This window comes from Bubalus kerabau, chromosome 7 (genome assembly GCF_029407905.1).
Source record: "Bubalus kerabau isolate K-KA32 ecotype Philippines breed swamp buffalo chromosome 7, PCC_UOA_SB_1v2, whole genome shotgun sequence".
Lineage (NCBI taxonomy): Eukaryota > Metazoa > Chordata > Mammalia > Artiodactyla > Bovidae > Bubalus > Bubalus kerabau.
This window is the reverse complement of record NC_073630.1, coordinates 24553224-24568001: the sequence shown is the minus strand read 5'-3', so window position 1 is coordinate 24568001 and position 14778 is coordinate 24553224. Positions and strand designations below refer to the sequence as shown.

Genomic DNA, 14778 nt, shown 5'->3' with positions numbered 1-14778 from the left:
GACCTTTGCCAACAAAGGTCTGTCTAGTCAAGGCTATGGTTTTTCCAGTGGTCATGTATGGATATGAGAGTTGGACTGTGAAGAAAGCTGAGCACCAAAGAATTGATGCTTTTGAACTGCGGTGTTGGAGAAGACTCTTGAGAGTCCCTTGGACTGCAAGGAGATCCAACCCGTCCATTCTAAAGGAGATCAGCCCTGGGTGTTCTTTGGAAGGAATGATGCTAAAGCTGAAACTCCAGTACTTTGGCTACCTCATGTGAAGAGTTGACTCATTGGAAAAGACTCTGATGCTGGGAGGGATTGGGGGCAAGAGGAGAAGGGGACGACAGAGGATGAGATGGCTGGATGGCATCACCGACTCGACCGACGTGAGTCTGAGTGAACTCCGGGAGTTGGTGATGGACAGGGAGGCCTGGCGTGCTGCGATTCATGGGGTCGCAAAGAGTCAGACACAACTGAGTGACTGAACTGAACTGAACTGAACTGAACTGAAATGCAGGAGAACTGCCCCTCTCCTCCACCCCATCTGGGTTAGATGACTGGCACACTGAATGCTGCCCCAGCCCAGGGCGGGAGATGAGTTTTTTGATGGCAACACAGTTGCTGATACTTTGCTGTGGACATTAAGCCTAACGTCAAGAAGGATACAGAAGAAAGCTAAAAGGAAAATTGGAGAAATTGACTTAGTAATGAAGGAACTTTTTTAATCTACTTCTTTAGTGTCTAGAAGGAATCTTTGGATTGGCCCTGGTGGCTCAGATGGTAAAGAATCTGCCTGCAATGGGGGAGACCTGTGTTCGATCCCTGGGTCGGGAAGATCCCCTGGAAAAGGGAACAGGTACCCACTCCAGTAGTCTTGCCTGGAGAATCCCATGGACAGAGGAGCCTGGTGGGCTACAGTCTGTGGGGTCACAAAGAGTCGGACACAACTGAGCAACTAATGTACACATGGAATGTTGAACTAGCAAATTTTTTAAATATATACATTTTTAAGACTTTGTCCTTTTATTTTTTCTTTTTGGCCAAACTACACGGCATGCGGGATCTTAGTTCCCTTTCAGTTCAGTTCAGTCGCTCAGTCGTGTCTGACTCTTTGCGACCCCACAATCGCAGCACGCCCTTTACCAGGGATCAAACCTGCATCCCCAGCAGTGGATATGCAGTCTTAACCACTGGACCACCAGGGAATTCCCAGGATTGCTTTTTTTTTTTTTTTTTTTTTTGCCTGTTTGGAGTTCATGAGAATCTGAACTGGAGTGTATTTCTTGAAGACTGATCCTTCAAGATCAGAGGAAAAGCAAAGGCTATGGTAAAAGAGCAAGCTTGGGTCAGATGGATAAGCCTGTTTCGTGTGTAGGCGGCACATCTGTACACCGAATGTCTGATAGACACTGGGAAGGATGTGGGTGTAAGGTACAGTGGAAGCCAAAATTTAGACTTGTTAAGTGTTAACTTTTTAAATATCAAATGCTAACTTTCAAATTAGTGAGTTTGCCTATGAGGTAAAGCAACTTAACAGTAATCCATGTGAGCCAGTGACACTCATGTGTAAAAAATCCCAAGAGATATTAATGACTGGGATGAGAAATCAGAAGTCACTTGTCAAGTGACGCTAACGGGCCTGACCCGGGATTTTGGAATCAGGTGTCGGAAGACCTTAGGCAGGCCTGAGCTCTGCCCCTAAGTCACCACGGGACCTGGGAGATGACGCTCTCTCAGCATCTGTTTCTTCTATTTAAAATGAGGGTGATAGATTCCACAATCCTTTCCAGCTGTAATTATGTTCCTTAACTATGATGCACATGTACCGGCTTAGAACTTTCCAGGGGAAGCCAGAGTTTGGAGTCTAGGCAGATTTGTAAGGTCAGGTGGTCAAAACACAGGAATAATACTGGAAATTTTTGTTCATGAATTATTGTTGTTGTTCAGTCGCTCAGTCGTATCTGACTCTTTGTGACCCCATGGACTCCAGGGTTCCTGAATAAACATACAGAAAACCATTCCAAGACTGAAAGAGCACTGAAAAAGCAGAGAACAAATTAAAAATACTGTAAAAGGAGGTCAGTGCAGAATCCAAGGCTCATCAGAAGAGAAGATCCATTACAGCAAGGATCCAGGTGTGTCTTGGATATTGGGGGGTCTTCCTCCTTTGCTGAATCTTAGACGGGTCCCTCACACATTGAGGTGCTGACCAGACATTTGTTAGATGAAGAAATGAATCTCGGTTGTCAGTCTGGGTAGAGGTCAGGCGTGGAATCACTGAAGACAAGCCAAGGTCTGCCAAATTTAGGAGCTGAGCTCTGGTCAGTGAGGGCAGAAGAGCTCACAGTAGGCTGACTAGATATAGCTAGAGGGAATCTTTAGAGATCTTTGTAGCACCTGCCTGACTCTCTGAGAAGTCAAAGCTTGACAGCACAACCGTGTCCAGGCACTTCATTTTATTGTTGCACCTGCCAGAGAGGAGCGGTCACAGCAAGACAGCAGGTGCTGAGCTGGTGGTGAGAAGGCAGCTTGGGAGGAAGGCAAGGACTGTGGGTTCTAGAATCAGCCAGCAGACCTGGGCTAAGCACATAGTCCAAGGGTTAGAGGACAGCAGTAACATGTCCCGGGTGACTGTATTCCAAAGCACTGCCTGGGGAATTTATTGCATTTCAGAAGGTCGGAGACTGAACTTATTCAATAGTCCATCTTTATATATTAAACTCTGTGTGTGTGTGTGCTCAATCACGTTATCATGTCCGCGTCTTTGTGACCCCATGGACTGTAGCCCACCAGGCTCCTCTGCCTGTGGAATTTTCCAGGCAAGAATACTGGAGTGGGTTGCCATTCCATTTTCCAGGGGATCTTCCCCACCTAGGGGTTGAACCCACGTCTCTTGTGTCTGTCTCCTGCACTGGCAGGCAGATTCTTAACCACTGAGCCACCCAGGAAGCCCCAACTGGGCTACGTATATTCCATGGGCTTCCTGGGTGGCTCAGTGGTAAAGAATCCACTTGTCAATGCAGTAGACACAGGAGATGCAGGTTCAATCCCTGAGTTGGGAAGATCCCCTAAAAAAGGGACTGGCCACCCACTCCAGTATTCTTGCCTGGAGAATTCCATGGACAGAGGAGCCTGGTGGGCTACAGTCCATGGGGTCACAAAGAGTCAGACATAACTAAGTGACTGAGCAGGCACAGCACATGTATTCCATGTATATTAAAAATGGATTGTATATTTCAATTATACCTCCATGAAACTTGGAAAATTAATTAAGGCAGGTTATGTTATTTGCTAAAATGGATAAGAAAATAATTTTAAGGCTTAGTTTTCAGCACTGTTATACTTTGCTAATTTCCCTGGTCTTTTATTACAAGGATTTCTCTTTATTATGATCCTTTTTATTATATAGACACACAAGTTGTGTTAAATATTTTCTTTTTCTGCCACCTTGACCTCACTGGGTCACCTCAGCCTCTCCTTGTATCCCTTTAGTCCATCCAACATAAGACCTTACGGTTATTTTAGACTTTCTGCTCTTAAGTACAGTTAGTAGCTAAGTATCAAAACAGAAAGTAAGAGTGCCAGAAGGAAACACAGAATCTTGGCAAACTCATCTCTGGGTCATTGAACCACTCGCCTTCTCCATTCCTCACCTCTCTGGAAGCTGCTGGAGAAACTTGCGCCAATGGAAGTGACTTTTTTCTTAGAGCCCTTTCACTGCCTACGGAGACTCCTCCCCCGTAGAAACTGCGTACTTGCCTTTCATGACAGAGCATGTCCTGGTTTTCCTCCCTGTGTCCTCCATCTCCCCCAGCACTTATTCTGACTCTTCACCATCTCCGCCTTGTTCCGTACAGCCATCCCCACACCCTCTGATTTCAATAAGTTGGTGCCCATATTACCACCAAAATCCTGACTTTCTCTGCCCACTGATGCGGAATAAATAAGTACAGAGACAGAGCTTGGAGAAAGTAGGAAAATGGCTTTAATCCCCAGTGGGCCAGGAGGAGAACACAGCAGGCCACTACCTCAAGAGCTGTGCCCCCCACGTGCGGAATCCAAGGGCATCACATAGACTGGGCTCGCAGTTTGGGGTGTGTGATAAGGAGCAAAGTAGTGAGAGTGTTGCATTCTTTTTCTGGTTTCAAAACAGTCAGAGCTGGCATCAGGTAGCCCATAATTGGGCCTGGCAGTCCAGTAATCAGGTCCATTTGTCTGTGGTTTATCATACTTCGGCCCCTTTTTGAAATGCAAAAAGCTACAAGGGGTAGTCTGCAAAAGAAGGGGGAAGGCAAGCACCTGGTCCATGATGTAATTTACATAGAGTTAAGGGGCAGAAGGTGCAGGTTGTAATTTACATAGTGTCTGGTTAGGTTTGTGAGATACAGACTAGTAACCGTTGCAGTTAAGCCGAGAGTGATTAACTCTTTCAGGCCCGTTTACGTTTCTTCTCTAGTCTGGTCACTGTTTCTTTTCCTTTCCTTGTTCTCAGCAGAGGAAAAGCTTCCTTGCTGTTTTTGCTGCAACACTCATTAGACAGGCATTCTCTCCAACTCTCACTTCTTCCCCCTCAACATTCATGGGTGGGTACCCATGTGAATCTACATGCAGTGCAGGAAACCCAGATTCGATCCCTGAGTCGGGCCTGGAGAAGGAAATGGCAACCCACTCCGGTATTCTTGCCTGGAAAATCCCATGGACAGAGGAGCCTGGTGGACCACAGTCCATGGGGTCGCAGAGTCGGACATGACTGAGCGACTGACACTTTCATACTGCCCATGCCCTTGCACAGGTGTGTATCTCTTGAAAACACATATATGTCTTTTAATTAAGTATAAAGTGGAGTGAGTGAAGTCGCTCAGTCACGTCTGACTCTTTGCGACCCCATGGACTGTAGCCCACTAGGCTCCTTCGTCCATGGGATTTTCCAGGCAAGAGTGCTGGAGTGGGTTGCCATTTCCTTCTCCAGGGGATCTTCCCAACCCAGGGATCGAACCCAGGTCTCCTGCATTTCAGGCAGATGCTTTACCGTCTGAGCCACCAGGGAAGCTGGCAATTAAGTATAAGTTCCTCTGAAAACACTTTCAATTCATAGCAGCTTTTTTTACTGATGTACCCTTTTAGGTCTGGGGCAGAGCTCAGCCATCTGCACTTGAACCTAGCACCTCACAAAGTTCCAATTTATTAAGTGTACTGACTGGCTGCTGGGTACCCTGTCTAGGAAGACAGAACAGTCACACACCCTCCTTTTAAGACCTTCACACTTGCCATGCGGGATTCTGATGGAGGTATTGTTGGGTAACACTGCCTTAGATGGGGTGGGGGGTAGAGCCCTCACTGCAGGCAGCCAGGTCCCAAGTCCTGTCCGAGTTACCTCGATTGTCTCCACCTCTGTTGCCCACAGACATCTCTGGTCTGTACCCTTGAGCCGTGTCTGACTCTTCGACCCCGTGGACTGCAGTCTGCCAGGCTCCCCTGTCCATGGGATTTCCCAGGCAACAATACTAGAGTGAGCTGCCATTTCCAACTCCAGGGCATCTTCCTGACCTACACTGGCAAGCAGATTCTTTATCGCTGAGGCCCCTCCTTTCCTAAATCCCTGCATCATCTTCCAGTGATCCCCTGTACATGAGGCCAGGGTAATTTTTCTAACCTGCAAATCTGAGCATGCCACTCCCCTCTGCATTAAACCCCTCATTGTCTCCACCGCATTGCCTTCTGGTTTAAACCCAAATTCCTAAATTTAGCCCCTTTGGCCTCTGCAGCTTTCTAATATTCCAGCTTTCAAAACATCGGCCATCCTCTGCGTGCCCCTCAACCTGGGCTGACTCCTCCTCGCCACACCCGACTCCTTCTCTGTGTCGGACTCTGCAGACATGGAGATGATGCACGATGGTACAGGTGGATTTTTGAGTTTAGAATGAAGGAGCTACTGCTGAGATAACATTCCTGCTGCAGATTGTATCGGCCACTTGGATCAGACTGGTAGTTCTAAAGGCAGGCCAGGACTGAGTCGTCTGTCTTTGAATTGCTGGTCGTGACTCTGTATCTGACCACAGTAGGTAGTCAACAAGAATGTGATACATGGTAAGAGTTTTCCATCAGGAACACACAGTAACATTAACATTCATCAGCCTTTCATTTAGTTCAGGGTCCCTTCTTGGTCTTGCCGATGCTCTTGTGCCCCAGGAAGGCAGTAACCCCTTGAGTAAAGTTCCTGCCGATGAGTACACAGGCTGTCAGTTCCCAGGAGTGACTGGGTGAGAGCGTTAAGGCTGCTTCACGGTGCTTAATGTTAACTGTTAATAAGGTAGCTCTGCAAACTATAATAAACGTACATCTTTTATTTTGGGCTTCCTTCATAGCTCAGTTGGTAAAGAATCTGCCTGCAATGTGGGAGACCTGGGTTCGATCCCTGGGTCGGGAAGGTTCCCTGGAGAAGGAAATGGCAACCCACTTCAATGTTCTTGCCTGGAGAATCCCATGGACAGAGGAGCCTGGAGGGCTACAGTCCATGGGCTCTCAAGAGTCGGACACAGCTTAGCAACTAAACCACCACCACCACATCTTTCAGTTTAGTTCTTATTTTTGGCCGTGCTGGCTCTTTGTTGCTGCGTGGGCATTTCTCTAGTTTCCGAGAGCGGGGGCCACTCTCTAGTCACTGCACACAGGCTTCTCATTGAAATGGCTTCTCTTTTGCAGGACACGGCAGGCTCTAGCTCACATGGGCTTCAGTAGCTACAGCTCCCCGGCTCTAGAGCACAGGCTCAGGAGTTACTGTGCATGGATTTAGTTGCTCCACTGCATGTGGCATATTCCCAGATCAGAGATCGAATCCACATCTCTTCTTTGGCAGGTGGATTCTTTACCACTGAGCCACCAGGAAAGCACCAAATGTACATCTTTTAAAGAGGTAGAATTTTTAACCTACAGAATAGCATGTTTTGGGGGGTTTTTTTGTCTTTGTTTTGTTTTGGCAGATGCTGGCTCAGAAATCTGGCAACATTATCAACATGTCCTCTGTGGCTTCCAGCATCAAAGGTAGGCGTGTCTTCCTCTGGGAATCATGACCCATGGACTGACACATCTTCAGGAGCTTAAGGGTTTGGGGAACAAGCATAGCAGAGATCATGTAACCCACACATGAGTTCAAAACTGCTTTTTTTAAAACTGGAATTAAGCACCAAGCCTTTTGCCTTAAATGTGAACCAATCATGGAACTAAAGTTTGCTTGCTTTGCCCTCCTTTTTTTTTCCCTGTAAATGGATATAGAAATGAAGATCAAAATGGGGGAAGGAAACATTTATCCATTTAATTAATCAAAAAAGATGTACTGAACATCCACTAGATGCCCCTGACCCCAGAGAATCCACAGCCCCAAAGGGGGAGAGAGATGGGAAAGCACACATCTTCTGCAGCGTGATAGGATTACAACAGAGCTCTGCACAGAGTGCCCTCGTGGTACCAGAGACGGATCTCTGCCTGTGGACTGGGGAGAGCTGCACAAAGACGTGTGATCCAGCCCTAAGTGAGAGGTCAAGCTGCATCCACGTCTGTGATGCAGACATGGAGATGATGCCTGATGGTACAGGTGGATTTTTGAGTTTAGAATGGAGGAGCTGCTGCTGAGATAACATTCCTTCTTTCAGCAAGGATACACAGTAAGCCCTCCTGGGAGAGGAATACAAAGAAATAGGTTTGGTTGAGTTGTGTTTTGTTTCCCTTTGATTTATCCTTGTTGTTTGTTTGTTGTTGTTTTTTTATTTGGAATCCACCTAAGGGTTCTACCAACTGATGACGAAAAGCTAAGGCTACAGCTCTCACTTAAACGTAGCATCTCAACACAGAAGTCTCACCTGAATTGTGCCAACAATGATACTATGTCCCCAGATTCAGAAACTAGCCCTATTAATGGAGAAGAACTGATATCAGTTTTTTAAAAGGGTGGAGTGTGAGGAAGCAGGACAGTGGTCTCCTGCTTCCTAAAGGAGACTGCTTTTTATTTCTTCCTCCCCTCCTTCTCAGGTATGATATGCCCTGGTGGCTCAGTGGTAAAGAATCTGCCTGCAATGCAGGACACCCAGTTTCCATCCCTGGATCAGGAAGGTTCCCTGGAGAAGGGAATGGCAACCCACTCCAGTATTCTTGCCTGGAGAATCCCATGGATAGAGGAGCCTGGCGGGCTATAGTCCATGGGGTCGCAGAGAGTCGGAAACGCCTGAGTGACTAACACTTGCTTTCCTTCTCAGGTGTTGTGAACAGGTGTGTGTACAGCACAACCAAGGCAGCCGTGATCGGCCTCACAAAGTCCGTGGCTGCAGACTTCATCCAGCAGGGTATCCGGTGCAACTGTGTGTGTCCAGGTGAGCTGGGCACTGTGGGACCGTGAACTTGACCTTTCTCACCTCCTGGCTGCCGCTCTGAAAGGCATCTATGCAGGCTAGTTTATCACATGTTGTGTTGTCACTGGGCAAAGCTCGAAAGAAAAAGAGCCTAGGCTAATAGAGACACAGATGTAGGGAACAAACATGGACACCAGGGGGAAGAAGCAGAATGGGCGAAATTGGGAGACTGGGATTGACATGTATATACTACTATGTATAAAAGAGATAGCTAATGAGAACCTGCCATATAGCACAGGGAACTCAACTCATTGCTCTGTGGTGACCTGAATGGGAAGAAAATCCAAAAAAGAGGGGATATATGTATGCGTATAGCTGATTCACTTTTCAGTACAGCAGAAACAGACACAGCAGTGCAAAGCAACTATACTCCAGTATAAAATAATACAATTTTTAGAAAGAGAAAAAAAAGGGGGTTATTAAGATAATAGTCCAACAGTAAGTTGGGAATAAGATCCTAAGTCATTAGGAACAACCTGCAGATGTGTTAAAAAGCAAAATTCAACCAAGTAAATTTGAAAATCTAATTGGCTGTATTCAATGATTCATAAATCAGGTGGCATCCTGTTTAGCAACTAGATGGATGCTCCAAGGAGTTCTGTACAAATGGAAAGTTTTTATAGAAAGGAGGATGGGGCAAGGAAGTCATTGGCAAAAGAAAAGAAAAGGATTTTCTAGGCTGTGTTCGTGTTAAGTTGCTTCAGTCATGTCTGACTCTTTGGGACCCTAAGGACTGTAAGCCTGCCAGGCTCCTCTGCCTATGGGATTTTCCAGGCAAGAGCGTTGGAGTAGGTTGCCATTCCCTCCTCCAGAGGATCTTTCCAGCCCAGGAATTGAACCCACGTCTCTTACATCTCCTGCAATTGGCAGGCAGGTTCTTTACCACTATGCCACCTGGGAAGCCCTATTCCAGTCTAGGGAGGAAGGGATGGCGTGAATTTTATCATACAGATTGCCTCTTCTTCCTCTGGGGGGAGAGAGGGCCCACGAGGCTGATACCTCACTGGGGCCGACCAGAAAATTCCAGACTGGTTGATTAAGATTCTATTTCTGGTAAAGACTGAAACTGCAGTTAGGTTAGGCATTAAATACAGGTTTGGTATCATGGGCTTTAGCACAAATGATGCCATTTTGATTTAACAAATGCAAAGTATTTAAATGCTATTTGTGTGGATGGGGGCCATTCTAAACCCTGTGATTAACAGTCATAACTGGCCTGGGCTTGGTGTTCTGGAAGCAGGCCAGAATGATCTTGTCAGAGAAAAGGTGAAAAGTAGACTGTACTCCCAGCACAGCAGGAAGGAAAAGGAGCCATCGGACACAGGGAGCCACTGAGTCAAGTCAGTCACCTGGGGCGGCCCATAAGCAAAAAGGAGGGATTAACACCTTCCTTTATGCTATACAGAGGGGGTCGGCAAACTGTGGTCTGCAGGCCAGATCTGACTCACCACCCGTTTTGTAAACACAGTTTTATTGGAACACATCTCACCCAGTTTGCTTCTGTACTGGTTAAGTCTGCTTTCATGCCAAAGTCAAAGTTGAGTAGTTATAACAGACCAAATGGTTCTCAAAGCTAAAAATACTTTCTCACTGTTGACTAAAAAGTATGCTGGCCCCTCATGTACAGGAAAGGAGAAAAGGAGAAATTATTATTAGTAGAAAGGACATTTATGTTTATACTATACAGCAGTCTATTAAGTGTGCAATAGCAGTGTGCCTAAGAAAACAATGTGTATATCTTAATTCAAAAACATTTTATTGCTAAAAAATGCTAACCATCATCTGAGTCTCCAGTGAGTCATTATCCTTTTGCAACAGTAACAGCATAGATCACTGATCACAGATGGAGGGCCGTTCCCTCCCACAGAAGAGGAAGGCAACATATGCATACCTATGGCTGATTCATGTTTGTGTTTGGTAGAAACCAACACAATTCTGTAAAGCAGTTATCTTTCAATTAAAAAATTGATTAATTAAAAAAAACAAATACAGTAATAATGAAAATGTTTCAAATATTGCAAGAATACCAAATGTGACACAGAGTCATGAAGTGAGCAAATATTATTGGGAAAATGCTGCCAGTAGACTTGCTCAAAGAAGCATTGCAAAGACCTTCAATTTGTAAGAAATGCAGTATTTGTGAAGTGCAGTCAAGCAAAGTGCAGTAAAATGAGGTCTGCCTGTTCAGGGTGCTGAAGAGGAATTACCACTTCCTCTCTGAAACCAAATTCAGTATTGCATGTCCAGAATCAAAGTTTCTCTTCATAGTTCACAACTGCTCTTGGGGGGTGGGGTGGAGAAACATTGCACAATTACCCGTGGGACCTTTCCAAACCCGAGGGGCACACCAGAATTCGGGGAAGGAGTTGATGGGGAGCACTGTGTATGGTTTGGAAAGCAACACAGGGGATTCTGATGTCATCCTTCATGGTCTCCCCTTGGTTGAAAACCACTGACTTATTAGATAAAAGGGGTGAAGCTACCAAGTAACCTTCGAGCTACAGAATTTCCATGATTGAAGTGTTCTGTTTAATTTTTCTTGGACCGGAAAGGTAAACTCAAGTAACACTAGCCAAGAGGAGGATCAGGACTCTCCCGGCAGTCCAGTGGCTAAGACACTGCGCTCCCATTGCAGGGGGCCCAGGTTTGATCCCTGGTCAGAGAACTAGATCCCACGTGTCTCAACTGAAGATGCTGTGTGCCACAACTAAAACAAATAAATAAACAAATGTTGTTTTAAGAAAAGAAAGAGGAGGATCTGACAGGAGAGACACAGTTTTGCTAGGTTTTAACATACACACTGGTGATATTGTTGGCTATTCTTGGTGCCATTTACCCAGTGGAATAAAATGTCTAATGATTTGGAAAATGTGGTTGTTTTAAAGCTGGAATTTTTGGAAGACTGGAAAATATATCCTCACACTGTCTGGGACAGGGAACTAGCTTTGACTCACTGAGCCAGTCACAGAAGAAAATGTGACAAGGAATGAGAGTCTGGGATGGTACTGATGGACAACACTTCAACACCAGACTGGTGTGGACGATGGCAGGGTGCGTCAGTCTGTGCGGGGACTCGGCGGAGTCAGGTGGCTGGAACCGAGGGAGAGGACTAGGCTTGCCTCTCAGCCTTCACTTGTTGCTCAGTCGTGTCCAGTTCTTCAACCCCATGGACCGTAGCCCACCAGGCTCCTCTGTCCATGGAATTCTCCAGGCAAGAAATACTGGAGTGGATTGCCATTTCCTTCTCCAGGGGATCTCTCTGACCCAGGGATCAAGCCCAGATCTCCCGCATTGTAGGCAGATTCTTTAGCGTCTGAACCACAAAGGAAACCCTTAGTCATTAATACCAGTCACATGTAAAATATGGTGCACATCTGCCCCAGTGGGCAGCAAGAATTTTGAGGAGGTTGTCTTGAGCACACTGTTGGTAGAATTGTGGACTCTAAGGAGGCTGTTGATGAGGGAAGTGAGGAAAATATCATCAGAAATTGGATAGAGAGAGATTTTTATTATGTGGTGTAAGAAATTTCATCAACACTATTGCCTGCAGTAACTGTGAAGGGTGGAAAGTGTTCCTGATGAGCCAGGTGATGTAGCCAAGGCAGCAGCCACCCATCCTGTGGAAGGTTCCGCTCACAGTAAAATGTGAGAGCAGAGAGACAAGCTAAGGACAGGGCTGTTAAACAGCAAGAAGCCAGGATTTTTAGGTTTCGAAGATTCCCAGCCTCTCCAGAGAAATGGCAAACGATAATAAAATTGAGATTCTGGTTCTGAAGGAGGGAGATAAACTGAGAGATTGGGACTGACGTACACACACTACTCTATATAATGTAGATAACCGAGGATCTACTGCATAGCATGGGGAACTCTACTCAATACTCTGTAATGGCCTCTAAGGGAAAAGAATCTAAAAAAGAGTGGATGTACGTACACGTATAACAGACTCACTTTGCTGTACACCTGAAACTAACACAACGTTGTAAATCAGTTATACCCCCATAAAAAGTTTCAAAAGAAAGAAATTGTTTCCAAGCAAATGTCCAATCCATGACATGCCCAGGAGCATGGTCTAAGGATGGAGCTGAGGCTATGACTGTGAGATCACTTTTTTATGACCTTAGAAGGATCATGTGGTCTTCCTGGAGTAATACTGTCAGCAGAAGAAAGGCTCTGTAAAGAGAATTTGCAGATCACAGAAATTAACAAAAATGCCTGGAAAATTAACAAAAATGCCTGAGAACTTGTTCTGTAAGGAATGTGAACTAAGTGGGATTTAAAGAAAAAAAATTTTTTTAATTCATTTATTTATGGCTGTGCTGGATCTTCATTGCTACATCTGATAGCTCACAATTTAAACATTTTTAGTCATTTTTCTTGTTTTAATTAAAGTAATTTAAAGTTATACTTTTTCAATGAGAAATATGAAACAATGGTTAAAATAGGAATTTGAAACCAATGAGAATTTCAAGATAATGAGGAAAATGTAGAGCCACTTAAGTTATCCATAAAGTATCATGTGAATGTGATGAGACCAAAGTGCGTCCTGGAAATGCTGGGTGCTTCACCGATAGTCCCTGCCTAGTATGACAAAGAAGAATAGCTTGTGTTTTTGAAAAAATCATAGAAACATTATTAAAGAAGTTATAAGACTCTTAAATAAAAGGGCAGGCAGGTAGAGGGGAAATTGTCACTCCATGTCATGAAGAAAAATTTCACTGATCATTGAATGATACAGAAAGCAAGTTTAAAGTTTAATTGCCAATTTCTTTTTCAGTCTAAGTAAGTAACCAAGCTGAATGCCCTCCTTTTATTTAGGAACAGTTGATACCCCATCTCTGCAAGAAAGAATACAAGCCAGACCAAATCCTGAAGAGGTATAGCTACTGTTTTAAATGTTTAAATCCTGTGGTTTAAAAAAAAAAATTCCACTTCCTTACCTAGAGTAGACAAATCCGTAGAGACAGAAAGGTTGAAGGGTGGTTGCTAGGGGGTGGGAGAAAGTGGGTCGGAAGTTGTTTTACAGGTATGGAGTTTCAGCTTTGCAAGATGAAAAGAATTCTGGAGATTTGTGCCACAATAATGTGAATGTACTTAACACTGCTGAACTGTACACTACACTTGGATATGATGGTAAATTGTATATTATGTGCATTTTACCACATTTTTAAAAAAACATAAAAATGCCCTCTTCTTTAGTACTAACTTTCTGATCCATCATAGTGTCTATAGGTTTTAATATAAAACAAATAGTTTGAGTAGCTGGGGAGTTACCATAGTCCTGTTTGGTCTGCAGTTAATGATATTATCAATAATGATATTGTCCTGTATCCTGTATCATGCATACTTAGTCAAGTCAGTGGTTCCTTTGTAAATTCCTCTTGCCTTTGACCTCCTACAGGAGCATTCATAGTTCAGCTCACATCACTGATGTCCGATATGGTTTCTGGTTACAGGCACTGAGCGATTTCCTAAAGAGACAGAAAACAGGAAGATTTGCAACTGCAGAAGAAGTAGCCCTGCTCTGCGTGTACTTGGCTTCTGATGAAGTAAGCACTGTTCCTCCTGGGGGGTTCATTATCCTCAATCACTTTTGGCCACAATTTGCTGATCAAAATAATGTAATTTAGGATGTGATCACATGTAGGTGCTAAGATGTTGCACTTACAAAGTAGGGATAGGTGCTGACTTAATTTGCTTGACATTAAGGCCACTTTGACTTCAGCCACCAACTCATCCTCGTTCAGCTTTACATGTTGCTAAATCTGATAGCAAATGAAGCGGTAAAAGATTGAAAAAAAATTCAAATTGCTCAATTTAATTAAAATTAAATGGCTCAATTTTATCATTCTTTTCAAAAATTACCAACTTGGGAAGCAATATAATGATTAAGCAATGACTTAATGTAAATCAAACCAGTGAACCTCCTAAATTGTGAGAGCTTCAAGTAAAATGGGGAAAGGGTAAATCAGATTTGCGTCCAGGAGGCAAAGAATTAGCATCTGGTGCTTTCAGTTTTATTAGTGATTTGTTTAGAAGAATCCCCCTACATCCTCCTTTTTGCCCCTGTGAATTCTTACTTGTTTATATTCATGTATGGAAATTCATAGTTCTGTCTCTTTCCACTTTGCATGTATTTAGTAACCAGTTTCTTCCTTATTGGCTGCTGTATATTTTGTGTGTGTGTGTGTGTGTGTGTGTGTGTTACTCGCTCTTTCTGACCCCATGAACTGTAGCCTCTGTCCATGAGATTCTCCAGGCAAGAATACTGGAGTGGATAGCCACACCCTTCTCCAGGGGATCTTCTAAACCGAGGGATTGAACCCGGGTCTCCTGCATTGCAGGCAGATGCTTTAGCATCTGAGCCACCAATGACATACAGTTGTGAAAACAGAAA

At 44.5% G+C, this 14778-nt stretch overlaps 1 protein-coding gene and 1 non-coding gene across 5 annotated transcripts in view; one reads left to right on the top strand and one right to left on the bottom strand.

Annotated features, from left to right (window-relative positions):
- BDH2 (3-hydroxybutyrate dehydrogenase 2) overlaps positions 1–14778 on the top strand; it is a 28608-nt gene that overhangs the window by 10846 nt on the left and 2984 nt on the right. For all 4 annotated transcript variants that reach the window (XM_055587854.1, XM_055587853.1, XM_055587855.1 and 1 more), the window contains 4 exons: positions 6963–7023; positions 8232–8345; positions 13200–13258; positions 13838–13930. In XM_055587854.1, coding sequence (XP_055443829.1) covers positions 6963–7023; positions 8232–8345; positions 13200–13258; positions 13838–13930 — 327 coding nt within the window. The remainder of the gene's footprint in view (positions 1–6962; positions 7024–8231; positions 8346–13199; positions 13259–13837; positions 13931–14778) is intronic.
- TRNAF-GAA (transfer RNA phenylalanine (anticodon GAA)) lies at positions 4958–5029 on the bottom strand. The gene has a single exon. It is a non-coding gene; the product is annotated as a tRNA-Phe (tRNA).